At 40.6% G+C, this 19,297-nt stretch overlaps 1 protein-coding gene across 22 annotated transcripts in view; it reads right to left on the bottom strand.

Annotated features, from left to right (window-relative positions):
• DAB1 (DAB adaptor protein 1) overlaps positions 1-19,297 on the bottom strand; it is a 677,908-nt gene that overhangs the window by 87,744 nt on the left and 570,867 nt on the right. For all 22 annotated transcript variants that reach the window (XM_073357549.2, XM_073357567.2, XM_073357578.2 and 19 more), the window contains 2 exons: positions 6,608-6,747; positions 4,518-4,616 (listed from right to left, as the gene is read on the bottom strand). In XM_073357549.2, the coding sequence (XP_073213650.1) occupies positions 4,518-4,616; positions 6,608-6,747 (239 nt within the window). The remainder of the gene's footprint in view (positions 1-4,517; positions 4,617-6,607; positions 6,748-19,297) is intronic.

Here is a 19,297-nt window from a genome sequence, read left to right as displayed (position 1 = left end):
ACTGCGTCCACCCTTTCTCTATCCTCCGCACTACTCATGAGGCCGCATGAGAAAAACACTAGGTCACTCTTAAATCCTTGTCTCCTGTGCTACCAAAAGCATCATGGAGACAAATCACCAAACTGAACCAGTACATAGGGAGATTTGTTATTACACCTCTACCCCAATATAATGCGACCCGATATAACACGAATTCGGATATAACGCGGTAAAGCAGAGCTCCAGGGGGGGCTGTGTGCTCTGGCGGATCAAAGCAAGTTCGATATAACGCGGTTTCACCTATAACACGCTAAGATTTTTTGGCTCCTGAGGACAGCGTTAAATCAGGGTAGAGGTGTATTAGGGCTGTCAATTAATCGCAGTTAACTCACACGATTAATTCAACAAAATTAATCGCCATTTTAATCACACTGTTAAACAACAGAATACCAACTGAAATTTATTAAATATTTTTGGATGTTTTTCTACATTTTCAAATATATTGATTTCAGTTACAACACAGAATACAAAGTGTACAGTGCTCACTTTATAATATGATTTTTATTACAAATATTTGCACTGTAAAAATGATAAACAAAAGAAATAGTATTTTTCAATTCACCTCATACAAATACTGTAGTACAATCTCTTTATTGTGAAAGTGCAACTTACAAATGTAGGTTTTTTTGGTACATAATTGCACTCAAAAACAAAACAATTCAAAACTTTAGAGCCTACAAGTCCACTCAGTCGTATTTCTTGTTCAGCCAATCATTAAGACAACCAAGTTTGTTTACATTTACAGGAGATAATGCTACCCACTTCTGATTTACAATGTCACCAGAAAGTGAGAAAAGCAGTTTGCACGGAACTTTTGTAGCTGGCATTGCAAGGTATTATGTGCCAGATATGCTAACCATTCATATGCCCCTTCATGCTTCGGCCACCAATGCAGAGGACATGCTTCCAATGCTGACGATGCTCATTAAAAAAAAATGCGCTAATTAAATATGTGACTGAACTCTTTGGGGGAGAACTGTATGTCTCCAGCTCTGTTTTACCTGCATTCTGCCATATATTTCATGTTTTAGTAATCTCGAATGATGACTCAGCACGTTATTCATTTTAAGAACAGATCTGACAAAACACAAAGAAGGTACCAATGTGCGAATTCTAAAGATAGCTACAGCATTTGACCCAAGGTTTAAGAATCTGAAGTGCCTTCCAAAATCTCAGAGGGATGAGGTCTGGAGCATGCTTTCAGAAGTCTTAAAAAAACCAACATTCTGATGCGGAAACTACAGAACCCGAACCACCAAAAAAGAAAATCAGCGTTCTGCTGGTGGCATCTGACTCAGATGATGAAAATGAACATGCTTTGGTCCACACTGCTCTGGGTTGTTATCAAGCAGAACCCATCATCAGCATGGACGCATGTCCTCTGAAATGGTGGTTGAAGCATGAAGGGACATATGAATCTTTTGCGCATCTGGCATGTAAATATCTTGCGGCGCTGTCTACAGCAGTGCCATGCGAACGCCTGACTCATTTTCAGGTGACACTGTAAACAAGAAGCAGGCAGCATTATCTCCTGCAAATGTAAACAAACTTGTTTGTCTAAGTGATTGGCTGAACAAGAAATAGGACTGAGTGGATGTGCAGACTCTAAAGTTTTACATTGTTTTATTTTTGAATATAGGCTTTTTGTACATAATTCTACATTTGTGAGTTCAACTTTTATGATAAAGAGATTGCACTACAGTAATTATATTAGGTGAACTGAAAAAACTATTTCTTGTGATTTTTACAGTGAAAATATTTGTAATAAAAATAAATATAAAGTGAGGACTGTACATTTTGCATTCTGTGTTGTAACTGAAATCAATATATTTGAAAATGTAGAAAGAATCCAAAAATATTTAAATTATATTGTATTCTATATTGTTTAACAATGTGATTAATTGCGCGATTAATCACGATTAATTGTTTTAATCGTTTGACAGCCCTAGTTATTATAGTTGGGGTTGGAACCACGACCTGTTATTAAGGTGGGCCAACACTTACCATTACAAGACCCTGTTTTCAGTTGCTTATAACCTGGCCTAATGTTAACCGCTTGGGTTACAATTTCCCAAGCTGAGGTCTGCCTCAGTCTGATTATCTGGGGAAAACCACAGCCAAAATGGCCCAGCTGTTTCTGAGAACAAAGCCATGGGAAAAACACACTGGTTTGCACATGCTAAAAAATTATGGGTGACCCCTTACATTTCGGAGCAGGGATTTGAAATTTGGAAAGCGGGGGCCTTTGTGCCAGGGATGTGTCTGTGGCCATCTCTGTGGAAATCCACCCACCCTTGGCCAAGTGATGAGCTTTGGAAAAACAGCAGTTGGCTCATGCTCCATAGAGACTTGTTTTAGGCAGTTAAATTATCTGAAGACTCCATCCACACTGGCCGTGCTCTGGCCAGGGCTGGGCATCATGTTCCCTGCAACTGCCGTTCTGGGCTGCTGCAGGCTGCATTGGATCCAGGCACCTGAAATGAAACCAGGGAGCCTGTTTCTTCTTTGCTTTCAATGACCCTTTTCTGCGCATAGGCAGCGTGGAGGAGGAATCCTGATTCCAGTGCAGAGGGGGTCAGAGCTGGACCTGCGGATGGGGTGCAGGTTTGTGACAAGGATCCTGCTCAAGGGTGTCGGAGCCTTCAAAGAAGTGGGGGAGCCGCTCCCCGGTCTCCTCTTCACCCCAACACCGCTCCCCTTAGGGCCCGCCCCGCCTCTTCCCCTGGAGGCCCTACCCCCAGTCAAGCCGGAAGCTGGAGTGGGGCCAGGGAGCCTGCCCCCCAGCCTGAGGAAGGGGTGGGGGCTGAGAGCAGCCCCTGGCTCTGCTCCCCGGGCCTCCCACACGATGGGCAGGTAGAGAGTCCATGGCTCTTACCATGGCTGGGCTGTGGCTCTGAGGGCCCCCCCGGCCAGAGCCAGGTCGGGGACAAAGCTGAGCGGGCAGCTGTGGTGAGCTGGTGCGGAGTCGCACACCCTCCACCTCCATCTGCCCTGGGCAGCCCAGGGGGCGGGGACACAGCCGAGCACTGCTTTCAGCCCCCCCTGTACCGTGGGCAGGTGGTGGGTCCACATGGCTCCCACAACTGCCCGGTTCTTTGGCTGGGCTCCACTCTGGCCTGGCCAGGGGATAGGGTCTGGGGGGAAAGAAGGGGAGTCCGCCATGGTGAAAAGTGGATGAGCCAGCCCGGTACTGCAGCTACTGGGCTGGAGAAGCCTCCATGGAGCCAGTCTACAGACACAGTAACTATGTCTACGTTGCAGATGGCAGTGCGTTTCCTAGCTCAGGTAGACAGACACACACTAGCTCTGCTTGAGCCAACATGTTACGAATACCAGCATAGCAAAGGCTAGCACAGGAGGTGGCTTGGACTAGCCACCTGAATAAAAGCCTACCCAGTCCCCCGGGTACGTAAGTCAGCCAGTTAACCTAAGTTGCTACATTGCTATTTTTAGTGGGCTAGCTTGTGGACAGCTAGCACATGTTGGGGTACCCGAATTGAGAAGAATGCTCCCGGCTACAGTGTAGCTGTATCCTTGGTGGCCTCATAGGGGAAGGAGAATTCCTTCCTCGTCCTTGCCCAATCCTCATCCCGCTCCTCTAGCTACGCGCAGGGCACAGAACGTAAACCTTTGCGATTACTGTAGGACCCAAAGCATATCATGTTATTATTTACCTAATATTTCCATAGCTACCATATTCTTATTTGTGAGCACAATTCTATTTGCTTTGATATCTTCTACACAGAGATAATTCTCTGACAATGGTCAGTCTTTTCTGTTTGTGGCCAACTGTGTGTTTATAAGCAGGTTCTTTATATTCACATTTCTTTGCTGTAAGAACCTTTACTTCTGCTTTCTGAAACTAGGGAATATCATTATTGATAACATCAAACAGTATCATACAATAAGGAGGAAGATGAACTGTTCTTTTTGCTAGAACTACAACACATTTTCCTCCCAAGCAGGAAAAGCTGCATTTTCCTCCCAAGCAAATTGATGGTATTTTCTTCCATTATATTTTAACAATTTTAAAGCAGGTTAAATGTGAAGTGCAAACAACTTATCACAGCAGCTCTTTAGTATGTACTACATCAAGGCTGCCAAAAGACCAGCATATTCACCCTCACCTCTTCAGCCTAAACCAACATGATCTGAATGTAGAGCAGTTATTTGACTCCTCCATCCACAATACCTTATGGGCCCAAACAGAGAACATGTAGGCACATGAGTAACATAACTCATGTTATTAGTTCACTGAGGTTCTCAGGATCAGGCTCTATAACAAACTCTAGTGTAATTCCCTTGCACCTGAGTCAACTAACGGCTTGCTTTGATATATGATAAAGCTTTATCAAGTTTGTCAGATGCTTTATGTGTTCCCATGTTAGTCTGATATTACTGCCCAGCTAGGAAAAGCTTTTATGGATACATCCATCACAAGATTCAAGTTTGTTCCATCATGTGATTATTTTACTTACTCCTGTCTTTTCATCAAAGATTTTGATTCCTCCAAAGGAGACAGTTAAAAATATTTTCTGTTTATGTTCTCCTTTCGAACGAGCCGCAGCAACAATTCCCTGTTGAGACAAAGAATGGTTGGGTTGATTTCACTACTTTTTGTTTTATTTTCTGGTAGGTGCCCACACATCAAAAAGCGGGGGCATCACTTCAGAGGAGCTGAGCACCTGATGCTTCTCTCTGGCTTCTGGGCACGCTCAGCACTTCTCAAAATCAAGCCCAAGCTCTTCCTTACTATATGCAGCCACAATTTAAAGGCCAATCCAGGTTGAGCCTCCCCCTCACCATCGTCTTCTGCCCTTCCCCCCCCGCCGATACTAATTTTCTTCATGTTCCTCACAGCCTGTTCGATGCACGATCCACACAGAAACGTACCAATTCCCTGAGCCATACAGTCCTCCTTGGAATTTGTTCTTATTTGAGCTGAGATTTCTAGGAGGCTTTTTCGCTCTGCAAATTTATTTTTTCTTGCTTAGTTTTTTAATAAGGCAAGAGGGAAAAGGCTCTCTTTTTCATGGAACAGAATGAGCCAACTGACCTTTCATTTTTAAAGAAAGATCTTCTTTACAAGTTCACAATGCCTGGACTGGAAAATGTAGTGCCTTTTCTGTTTATTCTCCTTTTGTCTAGTGGACTTACCCTATTATTGGATTCTTCTGTCCAGTGGGTGGACTTGCTGTTTGTGCATTCTGTATATTATTATAGCTGAAACATAACCTGGCATTCACCTAGCAACTTCTCTTTCCATCTTCAGAGTCCTACTTCTATCAGTTACCAATGCTATCAGCCTAGGATTCAGTGTCACAAATTACATTTGTGAATAAATAAAAATGCTTAGCCTAATGCTTTGCATCTTCAAAATGCTTTACAAACATTAACTAATTAATCCTCATAACTCAAGTATGAAGTCAGTATTATTATCCCCATTTTACAGATAAGGAGACTGATACACAGAAAGGTTAAGTGACCTGCCCAAGGCCATACAGCCACTTAATGTCAGAGCCAGTGCTAAAACTCAGGAGTCGCTGGTTCCCAAGTTCCCCACTCAGACATGAATATTAAAATGAAGAGAATGATTCCCTCACGTTACATGGTGAGAGCTAGGAGCTTAGCTCAAAAGACAAGTATATGCATTTGTGAGACCACCAGCTCTGGATGGAGCTAATTGCCTCACGTTACTTAGGTAAGTCTCTCCATTACGCTAACAGGAATCCAGCATCTTGGAGATATGGAAATGGCATTCCTGTTGGAGAAAGATCAAAAAAGCCTAGCCCGATGTCCTAATAGCCACAGGTCTCCCACACAGCTTGTTGGCAGATGGAACCAAGCAATGAATGGAAAAGGGCCTACATGCAGATAAATCAGATTAGAGTTTTGTGGCAGATGCTGTTTTGAGAAATTAAGGGCCCTCCTTTAAAACAGATTCCCTCTTTCCCCCCATTACAAAATGCTCGTAGCTCTTTTTCAATCTACTTATAAGGAAATATTTACAAAATTGCTGGACCATGAGATGTGTGTTGCACTTCACTACTCATTCATGCTGCTTTATGTCACCTCCTGCTCCTTTCCTTCAGCTTGTCTGTTATCCATCTAGATTGTACAGCTCATCAGGGCAGGGACTGTCTTTTCTAGTTCCGTAAAGTGCCTACCACATTATGGACACTATTTATTGTGTTTTTCTGACTATAAAAACTAGAGATGGGACAACACCTCAAATCTAAGCCCCCATATTTTAGGTGGGGTATTGGGGGGAGAGGGGACACGGGAGGAAAAGAGGAAGTTAGATTAAAAGTCTAGGTTAGAGCCAAAACCACTGCTAGAGCTATCTTGGATTCCTAACATCAGAATGTGAAGCAACTCCCAACTTATCAACATCAGAGTCAGGACCTTGTACAGAACTATCCAAATTCTATTTTATGACAGCTGTGTGTACAGTGGTCTAAGTGAAAGGGAATTTGATCCAATGCCATGGAAGTAAAATGACAGAGTTCAATCTGAAATTCTCCCCACTTGATTCTGTAACACCTAAACATTAAAAGTTACACTGCACCTTGAGTTTCATCATGGAATCTTGGCATAACTTGTCTCCTCGCGCTGCAGAAACCTCATCTATACCAATCAGTTTTGCTTTGTATCGGACACCATCACCTTTAAACCTCTTTATTAAAGTGGCTTCACTGCGATCCTGACCTGAAAAGACAGAAGTGAAAATTTGAAATTCACGTGACCGAAAAGAAAAAAATAAACAAACACTCACAAGTAAGTTTAAGGTTAAATTTATGTTCATGCCTCAGTACCTGAGCATGTGAGTATCTGCATAAAATTAGGAGAAATTTACAAGTGTAATAAAACCTATATTCCTCAAATGTGTACACAGTGGGATTGCAAGTTTATGAAATCTTCTGCATGAAATTTGCCAGCTATGTCAGTTTACAGAAATAAGAGATGAGCCTGAATCAAACCCATACACCTGAACACTTCTGATTAGTGCAGGATGTTGGAAATCTCAATCCAGATCAGAATTTTGCATCTTGAGTCCACCTCTAATAGAGATATGATACTGCCTCTCTGTACTCCAACTTATCCAATTGTACTACTAATATTTGTAATGTCAGGATTTGTATTTTATCCTTTCCATTTCACAAAATCAAAAAAATAAATTACATCGTCTGTCTATACAACTTTGTTGCTCAAAAGTCATAGCAACTACTGCTTCCGGGTACTATTCTTTTTGTTTCTCAATACATAGTAACAACATAAATGTCAACAGGAATTCACACAGAGTCACTCAGAGCCTAGAGGAGGAAATGGTGATTCTTATTAAAAAGGAATTTGCTTTGAGTGAGACAGTTAGGTGCTGAGAGGGCAAACAGAAACAAGTGACAGAGCAAAGCTGAGAATCAAAAAAACTATAACAAACTACGAGAAGGAGAACTTTCTTAGAAAGACAGCAAACAGATGAGCTCCCAAGTGGGGTTATTCCTGAGCATTTACAGAAGCAAGGATAGATTCTGTACCTTGAGTGGTTGGGGAAAATAGCTTTTTGAGAGCTGGTTGAAGACCTTGATCAAGAACCCTGACGTTCTTGATTGGGAATGGTAATACAGCTTTGCGTTTGCGAGCGATTGCAAATGCAAATTAGAGAATATAACAGCAGGAGTCCAACAAACCTAGTGATTATTGAAATGGTGAGTTCCTGAAGAAAGTTCAAAGAAGAAGACAGAATTGAGAGTCTAGACACTGATTGGTTCCAGTAAGAGAAGCGGGCATTTCTAAAAGCAAGCTGCATCAACTACACACAAAATAGCTACTAACGCAAAATAGAAGTGCAGTGCTCCCATTCTTCTGTGAGAATTAGGAGAGTTACACATTCACATGCTGCTTTCCATTTTGCAGAAGCAGGAGAGACTCTGAGAAATTGAATCAGGTGGACCACATCGCTACAAGGTACAAACCAAAAAGAACACAGTAATGTAACAGATAAAGAAAGGCAAGAATATGAGGGTGGGAGAGAAGAGGATAGGAAAAATGAAAACCCATAATGAAATAATGACAGGCCCAAGTGACAGTCTTCAGATACAAATCTGAATCCAAATCTCCACAAAGTTCAGAAGTGTTTGGACCTGAGGTTCTGATTCAGGAACAATCTTTAGCATGCAGTAATTGAACCTGCTCCTGGAAAAGAAAGCAAGGGATAAGGTGAGTCCAGTATGTCCTCACGAGCGACAACTGAAATATCTAAAAGATCTGCGAGGTAAAAACAGATCAGAAAAAGAGTCCAGGTTTTCATTGAGAAATCCAAACCCCAGAACCTTAAAACTTCCAGTTTTCCAATGAAATTTTTTAGATTTTTTGAGAAGTCAAAATTTTCTGCAGGAAAAAAAAAATCCCATTTTCTGACCAGCTTTACTGAGAAAGAAAGATTAAAAGGGCTACATAAAAATTAGATATGCTGAGCACTTCAGTGGCAGAAGTATATGCTTAGAACCTCTGAAAATCAGGTAACTTGCTTAAGTGCCCACCGGTGGATTTATACTCTTATTATTTATTGTTTACATTATGGTAACACCTAGAAGGCCTAGTCATGGATCAAGACCTCATTGTGGTAGGTGCTGTACTAACACAAAATAAAAGGATGATCGCTGGCCCCAAATGACTTATAATCTAAGTAACTAACAATCTAATGTTAGGCACTCTAGGTTGAAAAATCTGGTCTCTGTCTCTTCCGGCTCTGATTTCTATTTTAAAACTTGCATTTGAGCACTTTAAAAAATGACTCTTACAAAGAAAAACTAATAGCTGCTTCTGTGCTATTGGCTGCTAATGTGTAGAATCTAGAGACTTTTTAAAAAGTAATGAATAACTATCAACTCAACTATATTTACATACATTCCAAGCTGATTAGACTTCTTCCCTCAATCTATGATTCGCTAAATCTACATGGTTAAAGTCCTTCTAACATTTTCATCAGGAAAAATACGTAGCGAACATGCACAAGAAAGAACATTTAAAAATGAAGGACTCACTTCGGTTCCTCTTCACCCAGAGTACTCACAAGCACTACAGTTCACACTATGAACAAGTGACCTGCAAAATTCCATGGCAAATATTAGCTCATGGCAAATATTTTATGGCTGAATTATAACCCAAAAAATAAGGGCAATGACAAGCAATCCTTGTCATTTACCTCCCTCCCTCAATTAGGTTTACCTTCTGCTTTCCCAAAAGGGATTAAATAGGGGAATGAGTCTTCATGCTTTTAAATGATATTTGATAAAAGACTAATGGCAGATAGATTATGAGTCAGAAACTGTAAGTAATGTTAAAATTATGGCTTAGGGAAATGCTAAGGCAGATGTCAGTATCGACAGCTAAAGCAATGAAAGAACATTTGCTACACTAAGCCCTGAAAAAACATCTGGATACACAACAATGCGGAGCCAGATCAGTGGGCTTTGCTGCATGCCTGTCACATGTGTAAACAACATGCCTAGTCAATTTTATGTTGCAGTAAATAAAATCCAATTCAAAAAGCATTCACACCAACAGTTTCCAATCTTGTATCTTCATTACAGCAAAAGCAGCTGTTAGTTAATATTAATATTGCCATCAGTCTAAGCTCATAAGTGATCTAGAATGCTTTCTGTATCTGCATCATGATCATTAATTTGTACCCAATTCAGATATTTGTAAATTTATACCCCAGCCTATGATCATTTTTTCTGAATGTACTCTAATTCACAACACGAACAGTCTCACTAACATACATTTTATGGCGCTGTATGCTTACAGGCAACACCCATTTCATTTATGTACATTCAGCATTTATTAAGAAGTGGATACAGCAGAATGAAGTGCTTTTTTGATATATGATGGGGAATGGTCAGCAAATTGAGAATGATGTAGGAACTGTAAAGTGTGCTGGAAATGAAAAATGAGTGAAGACTACAAATTCACGAATAAAAAAACCTGTAGACTTTGTCTAAATTACAAAACCAACCATGCTGCGGGACCTAGTTACGACATGGTATCTATCTATCCCAAGTTCTTACAGTGGTGCCCAACAATGTTGTACCGGAAGTCCTAGTAGTCTCCCAGCATAGTTACCAACATGTTTCTTTCACACAGTGTGGACACGACAGGTCCCTATTTTTACTGTTTTCCCAATTCCTGGTTAAGGCGTAACCTTGTTTCAACTGTATTGCAGTATTATCCTGCTGTAAGCAAGCTCCCCAATGCAGCTGACTTTATAGCATAGATAGGACTTTAGATTTAAGGTAAAGGAATGTCTCATTTGAATGATGGGCACTTATGCAGCAGACAGTCCAGACTCTCATTCAATATGCCACCATTAAAAGGGAACTTTTTAATTCAAGTTCTTGAGCAAGGTCCTCTCTGTTTTAGAAATAGCATAAATAGTGTATACCTGAAGTATGGGGTTGTGATTCTGTTCCTGGCCAATGGGAGCTGTGGAGTTGGCGCTCAGGGTGCGGGCAGCATGTGGAGCCCCCGTGGTCACCCCTACGCATAGAAGCCTGATATACCGGCTGCTTCCAGGAGCTGCACAGAGCCAGGGCAGGAAGGGAGCCTGCCTTAGCCCTGCTGTGCCATCAACCGGACATTTAAGAGCCCGTTCAGTGGAATTACTATGCTGTATTTTATTCTGTACAACAAACAGATCCAGCCTTACTCTCCTTCCCCCCCATCTCTTTCTTTTGCTCCTCCTCAGCCCCCCCACAATCCTCATCCCTTCTTGCACTCATTCACCCCAAATCTTCCACACTACCACTCCCTTCCCATTTGTTTTCTCCTGCTTCTTCTCGGGCCCAAGCTTCCCCATCTGTTTCATGTCTCTCAGTTTTATTGCTCATGTGGACTATGAGAAACTACATAGAGAAGAAAAGGAGTACTTGTGGCACCTTAGAGACTAACCAATTTATTTGAGCATGAGCTTTCGTGAGCTACAGCTCACTTCATCGGATGAAGTGAGCTGTAGCTCACGAAAGCTCATGCTCAAATAAATTGGTTAGTCTCTAAGGTGCCACAAGTACTCCTTTTCTTTTTGCGAATACAGACTAACACGGCTGTTACTCTGAAACCTGTCATTATACATAGAGAAGCTTCAGCCTGTAGTTTTTCACTTCCAGCTATGCCTTCCAGAAAAATGCAAATTATCTTAAAAGGGTGGAAGTTCCCAGATAAACAATAAAGCTTTTAAAGCAAATTGAAGCCTGTTTCAGCTCTCAAAATGTTGCCAGACTATACTGTTCAAATTAAATACAGTTTTAACAAGAGAACATTTCTTTCTACATCACACATCTGCTGAGAACTGAGTATAGGATTCTACAATTCTCCTGCTACAACTGATACTACAAGATGCCTGATTATCATGGAGGGCAGGTTGCTAATTTAGGCTTCAATCCTGCAGATATAGGGGTCTGTCCAGAGCTCATTGCCAGATTGAAGACTTGACAATTATTTTGTTTTACAGGCTGTTAAATGGCTTCAGAATTTAAATGACGTAAGAACAAACTTTTACAAACCCCAAGTCCAAAAAACATTTTTCAAGCATTTGTTCTAAAATCCCACTGTAAACAGCTGTTTGTAAGCAAACATCTGTATTCCTACACAGTAAAACCAAGGATCGAAAATGTAAACTAAAATTGGATTGATTTTTATAACCCAGGCTCAGAAAAATACAAAATGGAAAAAAACATTAAGTCCACACAAATCTGATTCTAAAAATTCATTCACTTTCTATTTCTAAAGATTTCAGAGTTAAGATAGGCAAAAATGTTTTGTTTGCAGCATATGTATTTTAAATTCACAGTGGTCCTTTACTATGTAAATGCATTGGTAATGATCAAGCCTATCCCCATATACGCTGCAGTTCTCCTTTAAGCCAAACTACATGTTCCAGCTGGATCCACTGTTCCCCTGTGACCTTGAATGGTGTGACCTTTGCAGTTGAGTTAGAACATTAAACCTAAACCTCTTTACCCTTTTCACTCAACTGATAAATCCCCAGAGCCTTTCAACATAACTGTGTTTCTGCATCCAAAGTAGAGACATCTTTGTTATCACGGACAGGATTTAAGACTGTTTTATCTAGGTCTATAAATCAACAATAAAAGTAAACAGATAGTTTGCACATGTCTAGTGCATTTTATTCAAGGCACTGTATTTTACAGTAATTAAATTAAGACAAGCAACACCCTGTAAGGTAGATACAGCAACACCCCACATTTTACTACTGGGGAATGGGTGGAACAGAGGTTAAGAATTTGCTAAAAATCACAAAGAAAACCAGTGGCAGAGCCAAAAACGAAATCCAAGGTCCTGCCTCTCAATTCTGTGAGGTTACTGCTACACATGCTCTCTATAAACTGTTATAAAGATCAAGTGAAAAATAAGTTATTGCAGCCAATCCAATTTTAACCATATTAACTTGACAGCAGGCAGTTGAGATGCTTCCAAGACTCCTACCCACAAGAAGTTGTTACTTAAACTTGCTTTAGGATTCTGCCAGCACTGATAGAACAGAACAGGGTTACAATTAGAACAGCATAACAACTGCAGTTGAATACATACTTTGATTTGCAGACTTACTCCAGAACTATGATTTCAGCAGGTAGTATAAAGCTATTTTAACGAATGTACACATTTTTTGACTATTAGACTCCAGCTAATCCACTGAAGATTAGAGATTGACAAAATGGTCATCCGAGGTTTATCCTCCAGCCACTTTACATCAGTTGACAGTATGTATCAGTAGGACTCACACTCAGTTGTGGGCCAGAATATGAAGTCCCACCTGACCTTGGCTCCTGGTCTAACAGAGCTCCATGTTAATGTTGTATCAACGTGCTAACTTTGTATTACATTCTGTACATTCACTTGGAGACTTTGCAAATGGGTGTATTTCATAAGCAGGAATAAAAACAACAAACCATCATAGAAGAAAGCAGTTTTATTGTAGCTTTTTCTTTATGCTAATATACTAGACTAAACAGTGTTTTAACAGCATCCAGTAATCTAAACGGATAACCCTGGAAATGGCTATATTCTTTATTTAAATGTGTATCCCCCCCTCAGGGCATAATGCACATTTCTTGATTTTTAAGTGTATAAAATATATAGTGATGTTATCAGCGAAGTCAATAACATGCCTCCAGGAGTCAATTCTCTGAAGAATGACACACCACTGTCTTTTATACTAAAAAACTGTCAAATTTGTAGTCACCATACTTTCAAATTATAAACTGAAATGACATTTTTATTTTTAGATTTCACAGAGATCTAAACCAATGGCACACAATTGTAAACAGTCTACATTTTCATGGAGACAATTAGCATTTCTACAGCACTGAGGCAGTGAAGAATACAAACAAACACTACAGCTCAGAATGACATCTAAGGCAGTGCATACTGGACATCATAGGTAAAAGAGTTAAATGCTAAGTAAAAGATGTTTCCCATTCAGTGTGTGTATGTATGCCCCCATCCATAGAGGTATACACACACACAAACACACACACACACAGCACAGACCTTCAGCTGGTGTAGACTGTGTAACTATATTAAAGGAAGTTTACTCCAACTGAAACCTGCTGAAGACTTGGTCCACCATTTTTTAACATAATCATGCATTTAAAGTTCAATTGAGCATAAAATTCAATATTCACGTGGAGCTATATGCTCTATATGTTTTCTTTTCTTTTTCTTTTATATACACAATATTACATTAACAGCTCAAATAAAACTCTTACTCTAACAGGAATCTGTCCTGCAGTCAGGCAAGTTTTCCCCATTGATTTCACAGGAATTGGATCCAGAAGAAGCAAGCCGCACAAAATGTTTGTTGAGACTGCAGTATCTTAGAAAACACAGTCCAAATTACTTTCCAGTTTCTTTTTGGTGTGTAAAAGACAGTCTGGTACAGGGAGCTTAAACAATTTTTCAAAACCCACACAAAACAAAAAAAGAAAACAACAAACAGGAAATTTGCGGAATCTTATCAAATTTCCTCGTTTCCCCCTCTAGTGAACTTGTGCATTTCTGGAAGAAGAATTTCTAAATATCTAGATTCTGCATCCACACTAAATTAGTTGGGAACAGGATTGCTAGATGCCATTGTGGTATTTCTAGAATAGCAATATCATTCAAAGACATGGAGATACAGAAAAATGTTTTTTCTCTTAACATATTGGGTTTATTTTAGTTTTATTACTGCAGCAAAGTGAAAATATGTAATTATATTAATATTTGAAAGACAGCAGATAAGTCTTCTCAGTATCTCCTGCACAAAGCTAGACAATAAAGCAGCAAAGCCTTGCACTATATGTGCATAAAGTTTATTTCCTATATCATCAGGATAATTCTTCTCTAACAATGTATTCAAACAGGCTTCCCACAGAATTTGCTGTTCATTATTACAAGGTTATTTAGCATTTAATTTCTACAGTCCATAACATATCTCAGGAGACTATAATATATATTTTATTTTACACACCAGACAAATAAGCTTAGTACTGGGTGGACCTCATGGGCAGAGCACAGGGCTGTCTACCCTGCATGTCCCCTGCCATGTACTTCAGGAGGTGAGGCAAGCCTTGCCACCTGCTTCTCTTGCTTTCTTCTAGCGGCTCCTGCAGTCCCTCAACCCTGGGCCTCTAGAAGTCATCATCAGGCCCTCGTCCTGCGAGCCTCCCTGGCTGCCCACAATGTGCCACACCATGCAACCAGTTTACCTCTGCACTATGTCCAGAAAACATCTGTACATGCTCTTGCTTCACGATATCCACTTCCTCACCCTCATGTCCCACCTGATACCAAGAGGGCTGCCACTGGAGGAGGGCAAGGAACCCCAGTGGGCCAGCCTGTAGTCCACTCTGGTTCCATGGCCCATCGGGCATATTATTTGGCAGCTGCTCCATGGAGCCATGAGCGTAGGCATGTACCTGGAATGGTTCACAAAATCCCCCTGCACGTGTCCCTTCTGCTGTGAGAGGGAGATCCTGGTGCACATCTATGTAGGGTGCATCCAGTTGCAGCCCCTCTTCCTGAACCTCTTACTGAGGTTCCTGCTGCACTTTTCCCTGCACCGCCTGATAAATGCAGTGGGCCCACACAGTCGCAGGACCTCTTTGTCAGTCTCCTCCCTGTGCTGGCCAAGATGGCCACCCATCATACCAGGAGGAAGAAGGTGGATGGGGTGTGTGTGCACCGTGACTGTGGGGCCTATTTCCATTCCCTTGTCCAATCATATCTCCAGGTAGAGTTTCTCTGGGCAGTGTCCACTGACTCCTTAGATGCCTTTGAGGAGCAGTGGGCGCTGTCCAGGTTTCTATGCTTGGTGTCTCCCTCTGGTTCCCTGATTTTTAACTTTTGACTTCACTACCTTAACCTTTAACTGCACTACCATTTCTGCTTTTCATTTGTTGCCCCACGTACTCACTTGTGTCCCTGGCTTACCGGCTCTTCCCCATTAGCTCTTCCCCCATTGGGTGAGCCTAGACTTGCCTGTCCAAGATCTGCATATAATAGTAACACGAATCATTGTTCTAAATGAAGATGTACTTTGAAATGAAAATGAAAAACTTGAATTTAAACTATGTTTTTGAAAGGTAGTTTTAAAGCAACTGAAATAACTATTCATATAGTGAAATGTAATCCAAGACCCCAAAAAGGTTGATAAATTTAAAGGCATGACAGGATTAAAAAGAAACCCAACATTTACCATCTCTCTATGCTCTTACACTATATTCCCTACCAGGGAATGTGAGTGTTACTAGAACCCTTCCAATGCAAAATGTTTCCCTTCCACTCCCAACACGGATCTTCTAACAGTCACCATCGAGCTCCAAGCAAAAGCTACCTGCTTGCGGTAGCGTTAAAAAGTCACCCCTACTGCGATCTGCTTCATTAACAAACAGATATCCCCAAGGTAATGCTACACGAAGCCTCAGCTGCAGCTTCTTCCCTCAGAGTCTTCCACAGGCCCAGGCCCACTCTGCTTGAGGGCTGCTCCCACCTCCTTTACAGTTATGGCGAACTCTAACGAGCCACTCCTGTCCCAGCTTGTCAACAGGATGGAACCTGCAACTCCGTGTAGGGTTCCAACACTTTCTAACAAAGAGAACCACAGGAGACACACACGCATCACCTTCCATCCTCCAGTGGGGGGAAAAAACCTCCATTGACTTAAATGGGAACAGAATTGTGCCCAATGTGAGAATTATTTAAAGAGATCAAAAGAAATTTTGCACTCTCAGTGAACTTCCATTAGGATTAGATTTAAAGTATTACCTGTAAATTTAACCAGAAATACAAGGATATCTATAAAGTTATTTAGCCAATCATCTCAATGATACTTTCCACTTGTTTATCATTGTCTTTCACTGTAAACTCTACTCTAGCTTTATGACATTTTGGATTATTAGTACTTGAACAGAATTACTGTATTCAAATGCATATGGACATCCCAATTTCTGGAACAAAAGATATAATAAATATATAAGCAAGCAGTCATTTCCATTGCTGCATAGACTTGTAACTGATTAAACTATTTCTTACCAGTACAAAGAAGTATTTGTGACTAAGATGAGAGGACAATTCAATTATTTACTGAGAAGGCCTCAGTATAAAATTATACTTGATGACACTTTTAGATAAATCTCAGTGATAGTGAGGTTAGGGTAAGCACATCAGAAGTGACAATGACTGAACACTTACATTCCACAGGTAATGGATGCAAGGATAGATGACAAATCATTCACTTTAATTTTAGTTAAAAGGCTCACTGATTAATTTTATTTTCTTAGATGGACTTTTGAGGGCACAGCATATGGTCACATCCTAAAATGCAGAAATGACCAGAAGCCAGGTGTAATTAAACTTCCTTTCAGGTTCTGTACCATGCAAGTCTTCATAAATCTTGGAAAGCTGTTTTGTCAGGGTGTGCATGGCATAGGCTGTCTTCTCTGATTCAGAAAACAATTTAGCACCCCATATTCTGCAGGGACTTCTACTGAAGTCAGAAGAATTCCCTAGGGTTTAAATAAGAAGTAAGTTTCGCTCATTAGGTTTAGTTAATGTGCCCTCGGGAATTACAGGAAGCTAAACTGGTCAAAAGTTCATTTTAAAATTGATGTAATCTTTCATTGTCAGAGCTTATTAATAAAAAATGATGCCTTATGTACAATACAGGGGATTTCTGCAGACTTTGCTCTTCAAAATCATAATGGAGTTCAACAAAAGAATAATTTATGTCTTCTCTTACCATTTAAAGATAAGTGAAAATACTTTAAAAATAACAAATAGATAACAAATGAAAAATAAATACAGTAGTATTAAAAAGAGCGGGGCAAGTCAGTTCCTTTCTCACCTACCTGCCAGGACCTGAATACCAGTTGTGCATTTCTGATATGACATGTAAAAACAAAGGCCTCAGGAGGTCATCTAGTCCAATCCCCTGCTCAAAGCAGGACCAGCCCCAACCCCAATACCATATTCTCGTGTTCCCTTAATGGATGTGATAATTCCCCAAGGCAGCAGGAAGAGTAAGTTAAGAAGGGGTTCTGTTTAGAGTCAACAAATCTCTCATACATATTCAAAGAGAAAATATATATTTCCTTTGAAAATAGCTAAAAAGCGTAAATTAAATGGCCAAGAAAACAAGATATAGCCCAAAAAGCTGTAACACGAAGACACTGCCCACTGACAAGATTTACATTTTTACCCTCTTTGGCCAATAGCTAGCAGCACCAGTAATTTGTACAATAATGGCAAATAGGACTGTAAAACAAACTGGTTGAAAAAATTGCAAGTGATTTTTTGTTTGGTGAATTTAGCCCTTGTTTTGTGTTTGTGTATCATCTCCAAGCAAGTTGTAAGAGCTGCAAATTTGTTTGAAGAATCCTGTGTGACAAGAAGCTTTCTATCTTATGGCCTGATTGTGAACTGTGAGTATTTGTGATTTGTTTTGGACCAAGTAAATCATGCAGTGTTGTTTCTATTCTCTGACTGGATTAGCTAATCCTAATAAACAATGAAAAATCACTGGGGTTTTGTTTCTTTCAGAGAATGGCTGGACTCGGGGAGGGAGCTGCTGAACTCAGTTTAAACCACTGTCAAAGGCAGCATGCTGGTCCTTTGCCTGCTTCTGTGCTCACTCCACCTCATCTTCTACTAATGTTTACCACGATGCCACTGACAGCAGTACTCCGGTGGCTCTCTGGAGAGTGCCCATTTGGGGAGCTGTGGCAGCAGGATTCTTTCCATTTCTGCCCCTATGGGCAATAAAAAAAAACCCCATAGCACTGCTTTCCTCTGGAAATTGTTAGTGTTTTGCAATCCAATGTTTCGGGAAGAAAATTATTTTCATGTTGGCCTCCCGCTGCCTCTCCAGCATCACAGAATGTCTCTCCCTGCTGGAGAAGCAACAGGAGGCAAAGAGGAAAGCAGCTTTTTCTTGAGACTTTGGGCAAAAAAATGCTGTCAATTTCAAAATTACAACAGTGGCAAAGTGCTTCTTTCAATTTGTTCCTTTCATTTTTGCCTCCCGCTGCTGTTGCTATTGTCGAAGCAGCAGCAGGAGGCAGAAATGAAAAGACTACGGCCGCCACTCGCCCTTGGGCAAAACATCAAGAAGAAGAAAAACACCCCTACAGCAAAAAGAATTCCAGAGGCCAGAAAATGGAGCTTGTGCACCTCTTGTATATGGCACCACAGAGAATCATAACATCACAATAATTGTTTTATTTTTTAGAGCTACATCCACTCACCCTCTGCGCACTCCAAGTGCTAGGGGTGCAATACATATGTTTAAAAACATTTACCATGCAAAAAAATACTTTGTTATAAAAATAATAAAATGCAAAAATAAACACAAATGTCCACTCCAGGGAAAGGGAAAGAAAGGAAGTGAAATTACTAAAAGGAAACCACTGGGGGAAAGAAAGGTTGAGGTGTTTTTTTTGGTTTTTTGTTGGATTTTTTTGAGAGACAGTGACTCGGATTATTGGGGGAATGAGTTTAGCAATATACAGCAAACTAATTCAACTGCCAACCATGCTAAGATGTGAAAGTAGAATCCTAACAGAAGGTTGCTGTACAAGTGAGGATACCTGCTCCGATTAGGATTAAAGTCAAGTTCTCTAATGTTACTTGAGTATATTCAGTTAAAGACTTTAAGAACTAGCATTGCCAACTCAAAATCAGTCTAGTATTTCAGAGGCAT

The sequence above is a fragment of the Lepidochelys kempii genome, chromosome 8, assembly GCF_965140285.1.
Source record: "Lepidochelys kempii isolate rLepKem1 chromosome 8, rLepKem1.hap1, whole genome shotgun sequence".
In the NCBI taxonomy this organism is placed as follows: Eukaryota; Metazoa; Chordata; order Testudines; family Cheloniidae; genus Lepidochelys; species Lepidochelys kempii.
The sequence above is the reverse complement of the archived record's forward strand: the minus strand, read 5'-3'. Positions and strand labels throughout refer to the sequence as shown.